Source organism: Sturnus vulgaris, chromosome 17, assembly GCF_052056855.1.
Source record: "Sturnus vulgaris isolate bStuVul1 chromosome 17, bStuVul1.hap1, whole genome shotgun sequence".
Lineage (NCBI taxonomy): Eukaryota > Metazoa > Chordata > Aves > Passeriformes > Sturnidae > Sturnus > Sturnus vulgaris.
Genome location: NC_142259.1, coordinates 12719056 through 12725055, shown reverse-complemented (window position 1 = coordinate 12725055; position 6000 = coordinate 12719056). Strand labels below are relative to the sequence as shown.

Genomic DNA, 6000 nt, shown 5'->3' with positions numbered 1-6000 from the left:
GGCTGGGCCGGGCCGGGCGCTGCCGGCAGCGCATCCCCCGCTCCGCTCCGCCCCGCAGCCGCGGCCATGACCGACAACATCCCGCTGCAGCCCGTCCGGCAGAAGAAGCGCATGGACAGCAAGCACCGCGGCGGGTGAGCGGGGCCGCGCTCGGGCTGTGCGGGGCGGAGGAGGAGGAGGATGATGATGAGGATGAGGGGGAGGCAGGCGGGCGCTGACAGGTTGTTCCTGACGCCATTGCCGCGGCACGCCCGGCGCAGGGCAGGATCCGGGCGGGGAGCGGCTCGGCCCGGCCGGCCTGGAGCGCCGGAGCCGCGGACACAGCGGGGCAGCAGCGCCCGGAGGAGCCGTGTTCCCTCCGCCGTGTCCCCTCGCTCCTGCTTGTCACCATCCATCCCCGCTGTGTCGCACGGCCGGGCTGGAGAATCCCTCGGCCGTGGCAGGGGAAGAGCGCAGGAGCATCCATGGTGTGTGTAACAAAGGCCCCGGCTCCATTAACTGTATTAGCACAGCGATACAACATCCTTGCATGCCGCGTTGCCACAGCCCGAGTGTGCGGTGCGTCTCTAAAGGAGATGTATGGATGCGTTCATCGCGGTATTCCCGTGCAGGAAGTTCAATAAGAAAAATGGTTTTCCAATAGTCTTCCATTATGAAATTGCGCCACAGTGCAGACAGGTTGGTTTGCACACAGCAGGGTGTGCGTGGTATCCAAATCACCTGGCTGTCAATTATTACAGCATTTCATTCGTCCCTGGAGAATGTGGGTTTTGTAAATGTAGCAGTGATGTTAGCAAAATAAACCAAAATATTGAAGGCAATCTTCGTTGTTAGGACAAGGGGAAATACACAGGCTTGCCTTGTTGATGTTTTTGGTTGGCACTTTGGGTTCAGAGTCCTGCAGCTGACATTGTTGTACGTAGTTTATTCAGCATTAGGTCTGTTCCTTGTTGGCAGCGTTGTTTGTGGTACCCACGGCAGGGAGGTGTGTGTGATGCAGCAGCAATCCCCCTGCGTGTGTCACATGCACCACTGAGCAAGTGCCACAAGGTGCAGCCACCATGGCCTTGCATTTGGTGACGTGATTGAAGGCAGCGGGGAGAGGTGAAGGCCTGGGAAATTTCTCCAAGCTGCTGGAATGGTTTGTTTTCCTGGAGTTCTCTAATCTCCAGCAAGAGCCTCTTGGGTGTTCCGATGTGGTTAGTGCTGCCTAGCAGAACCTGCCCTCGGCTAACCCAAGCTATGGTTCATTGCCTGTGGATTCTGCCTGATTAGCAGCCACAGAGAGGCTTTCCTGTGGCAGCAAAAAAATTCCAGCAGCATGGGAAGGAAGCTTGCCTAGGGTTTTTACTCAATAGCAGTTGAAATAAATTGGATTTGGGGTTTCTGTTTGGTGGAGTAATTGTTTAGGGGTAGGATTTGTCATACATGAGGAACCCTTGTTTTAGTGATGGTATTTGATCAAGTGATGGATAACAAAGTGTTGAAGTCAAGCCCATCCAAGCCAGTGTTATAAACCATAGAAGAAATCATCCAGCAAGCTGAGGGATCCCTGGTGTCACAACCAAAACAGAGTCCTGGGAATCTTAAGCCATAATCAAGGCCTCCTTTCTTCTGTTCCCTCTGAGGAAAAACCCATGCAAAAGCTAATTTATGTTCCTCAATGCTTACGAAAACTCAGGATAAGCAAAGAGTTGATGGGCTTCACTTTACCATGGCCCCATCTGATTTCTGCTGTGGGGATTCCTCCTCCAGTGGGGTGAGTTTTCAGATAGATTTTTGTTGGTGTGGTCTTCTAGAGTGGGGAGCAGATTTCTGGTCATGAATGGCTCTACAGAAATCTTTGTTTCTGTTAAAATAAAAGTGAGAAATGCCTAATTCACCTGTAGGGCAGGTGCCATTCACCAAGGTTTTCATTACCTTCAGCCTCTGGCATGCTCTGTAAGGAAGCCAGGGAGGATCTGGCTCAGTGGCCTTGAGATGAGTGATGGCTCACACAGCTCAGGTCTGTGTTGGAGAGAAGCCACGTGCTTGATGAACCGAGTGGGAGAAGTGGGGATCTGCTCCTGAGCACAACTTCAATGTGGCTCTTCCTGCTCCCATCAAAGGCTGAGCTCTGAATTCCTGTGCTGTGTGCCTTGAATGTTCATCCCGAGGCTCTGCAGCACTCTGGGAATCTGTGAGCACTGTGCTGGTGAGGGCAGGATGGATGAACTGCAGCAGTGCTGGGATGGAAGGGAAGGGAATGGAATGAGAGTGAGCCTGAGCTTCCCAGGGCCCAGTTCTGCCAGGGAGGGAGCTGCAGGTTCCTGGAGTACCCCGGGTGCTCTGCTCAGCACATGACACGAGTCTTCCCCTAAATAGCTCGTGGTGTCAGCCCTCCATCCTGCAAGGCTCCTTTTAAAGCAGCACACTGCTGCTGCCGCCTGGAAAAGGGCTCGGTGCAGTGCTGCGGGAGAGGGAAGGAGGAGCTTTACAGGAACCCTGGATGGGGCTGTGCCATTGTGCTGCCTGTGTGCTCTGGCTCTGTTTAAAATGGCAAATTCCATTTCAGAGTCAACAGAGAAGCCGGGGCAGCTCCTGCCCTCGCTGTGCCAGTGTGGGTGTGCCTTGGCACGGGCAGGGCTGCCTTCCCCCAGCCAGGCTGCAGGAATTGCAGCTCTCCTGGCTCCTTCCAGAGCCATCCCAGCTGCACAGCCTGCAGCTGGAACGTTCCAGAAGGTTTCATCTGGGGTGGCTCATGTGCAGGTGCATAAAAGGGCCAGGTGGTCTTGCGTGGCTCTGTCTGCAAATGGAAAATTTGTCCTGTACTTTTGGAATAATGCCACGTGGGGGTTGGTTTGTGTGTTAAAGGTGCCAAGCACAGCCCGTGAGGGCCATAGAAACAAAGTCTGAGAAATGGGCTTGGTTTGGAAGTGACTGAATATGTCTGTGAACATCAGCACCAATTTGACAAATGCTACCTCAGTATTGCACAAACGTGGCACTTTTTTCCCCATTGGGTTTGTTTTACATGGAAATATTTTTCATTTGATCTTCAAATACTCCTCAGTCAAACATGCTGCGTTTGGAAATAAAACCTTCTTCTTGCTAGTGGCTGTTCACCTGGCAACTGGCAGTCAGTGTGCTGTGTTACTGCCTCTTACATCATCACTGGGAACGTGGTTTTGTAAGCAAATACAATCCCAGGTGAAGTGCAGAGCAGACCTGTTCTTCAGTGCCTGCTGCTCATTTGGATCTCTCTGCAGAACAAGGGCAGCATCGCTTACAGGACTGAGCTTCAGGTACAGTCTGCATCCAGACAGATTCTTTTCAGTGCTTGTGACTCTGTTTGAGGATTTGTGAGTTTGTTTCCTGTTGTTATTTTTGCCGAGTTATGATTTAAAATGTGAATTGCACGGTGCTGTATAAGCTGTCTTCATGGTATTTCTTTAAGGTGGTAATTTTTAAAGTCCATTATTTACCCTCACTCGCTAGTTTTCTATACTTCAGGGGTTATTGCAGGATTGTTCTTCAGTTGCAAAATGGAGAAGGAGAAATGTTCAGGAACGTGTTCCTAGACTTTTATAGAAAACTGTTTACATTTGTGTAACTTTGTGATTCCTATTCTTGGAAAGTGCACATTAATTTTATCAGCGTTTCTCAGCAGCAGTGTAAACTCTCAGCTGTTTTTCTGGACAATCTTTCCCTTTCCAGGATGCAGATTTCATGATGGAAAACATTTTATTACTCCTCATAATGCAAATAATTCTCTGCCAGAAACTTCTTCCTTTGCCACTGCCTTAGCTCTGAGCAGAGAATTTTATAGTAATGAAACTTTCCCTCATCATCTGCATCTCTAAGCCTGTGACTTAAAAATTAGGGTGGTAGCCAGAGAAACAGCAGATCACAGAACTACACAATGCCTGCAAAATTCTTGCAGGGAGGAACAGATAAAGTAACTGGAAAAAGCTGACAGCTCCAGTCAAAGGGAGTTTTTATTTAATGGGCACCAAAGCTAATCTGAAAACACATTTGTATGTGCTCAGAGTAGTTTGTTTCTGGTGCCTATATGGATAGATTTTTTTCTTTTTTACATTAAAATTATTCCATTTCCAGTGGAGAAAGGGAAAAGGAGAACTAATGATCTTACTGATTCTTCCCCAGTTAAGTTTAAGACATCACTGAAAAATATAAAAATAATTAAAAATTAAGGCAATTGGCTGCCTTTGGGAGGAGTGATAAACACCTGCCTGCAAGAATGAGCACATGGTTCTGTGCTTGAGAAATTACTCTGTCCTTACCAAAACTTCATTTTTAACCTATTTCAGCAATTCATGGGCTGGCAGTTGAGCAGTTGTTGTGAGATACTTTTCCTACCAGTGCAGGGTTTGGGTGGTGGATTGCTCTGTGCCCACCCAGCCAAGCACAGGAGGAGAAAACACGGTCACAGGGTAGGTGAGGGTTAAACAGCAGCGCTGGGGTCGAGTAGGTGCCTTCAGAACAAAAATCTGGGAAGGTTTATGGGGTAAAAGTCAGGATTTGCTGTCAGGGTTTTCAGCCCCTGGCACGGGAGCTGCTGGCTGTGATGTAATGGGATTCCTGAGCTGGGATTCCTGAGTGCTGAGGAACCTCCCCAGGTCAAGTGTTGCAATGTGGGGCTCTCAGTGCTGGTTGTATTATTCTGTCCATTGGTGATTTTTTTTTTTAATTATAAATACTTAGCAGAAACTTCATGCTGTAAAGGTTGTGTAGGAAATTGCCAGCAGAAATGTTGCATATTCTTTACTCGGCCATCGATGCTCCTGATATTTGCCTTCAAAACTTGCTAGGCAGGAAGTTTTTCTTTTGTTTGTCTAATTAGGTTTTCAGTTTGCTTTCCCTGTAATTCAGGAGGTTGCAAAAACTGACTCCAGCCAGGCAGGGATTTCACACACCTGTTATTTTTTACTCAGCACATTCTCCCGTGCCCTTTCTTGCTTATTCGTGGAGCTGCATTATTTTTAGGTTGTTTCTCAAACCCTGTAGTAGCACAGCATTGGTAAATTACCATTCCTACAGCAACAAGTTTGTTTGTGGTGGAAATGCTACAAGGGCTCAGCCTATTGTAAATATTATGGTACAGGTGTGGGGGAGTTTTTCTGTTGAGTACAATCCCTATAAGAGGCCCAACCTAAAAAATAAACAAAGGTAAATGGTTTCAGATGTCTGATTGAAAGGACTGACTGATTTTTTTTTTTTTTTTTTCCTAACTGGAAAGCACATTGTGATGAAATAGGGTGTGTGGACACCAGATCTGCTCCCTTGGGTAAAGATTCTTTTTGGAGCCCTTTCTCCTTTGTGAAAGAAGGAAAAGCACATTTTTTTCTCCTTTTTTTTTTTTTTTATGTAGAGCATATCTATATTCTCTTGGAATCCAAATACCACAATTTCCACTACTTTCTATTCTAATATATTTTTCTATTTCTAATATATTCTAATACACTTTCTATTTGAATATATTTGGGATGTAAGTGGCTATTTGTCTTGTGTTTGCAGGTGAAGACCTAAAAGCAAACTCCATTTAAAAAGCACTCAGCTCATAAAATACACTTTTCTAGTAAAGTTTCTGAATTGGACTGTTTAAACACCAATTTTGCTGTTTGTCTGGTCTTGGTAACCAACTGGTTTTCAATGTGGAATTTATTCATAAGAGCTCTGAAGCTTTTGGTGACCAGTCTGGCTGATGCTGGCTCTCCTAAATGTCAGAGAAATTCAATAGGTCTGTTCTTAAAGGAACAAGGGCATTGGGATGAGACTGGCTTTCAGAAAGCAGCAGTGAGCACAGAAAAATGCTCTTTTTGGGATGTGGGAGGTGATTTTGAGCAGAGAGGCTTTTTCAAGGTGCAGGAAGGATGGCTGAGCCATCTTTGCATCTTTCCTGGAGGACCTGACCTCGGTTGGATTCCATGCCTGGAGTAAGGATTTGTGACATGGGGCAGGGCAGGGTTTTCTCCACCAAAACTCGTGTGAGCAGAGAGC

General features: G+C 47.1%; 1 protein-coding gene across 2 annotated transcripts in view; it reads left to right on the top strand.

Moving 5' to 3' along the window:
• Positions 1 to 6000, top strand: part of ATP9A (ATPase phospholipid transporting 9A) — a 48351-nt gene continuing 42351 nt past the window's right edge. For both annotated transcript variants that reach the window (XM_088175110.1, XM_014876099.2), the window contains exon 1: positions 1 to 134. In XM_088175110.1, the coding sequence (XP_088031236.1) occupies positions 67 to 134 (68 nt within the window). In that variant the 5' untranslated portion in view covers positions 1 to 66. The remainder of the gene's footprint in view (positions 135 to 6000) is intronic.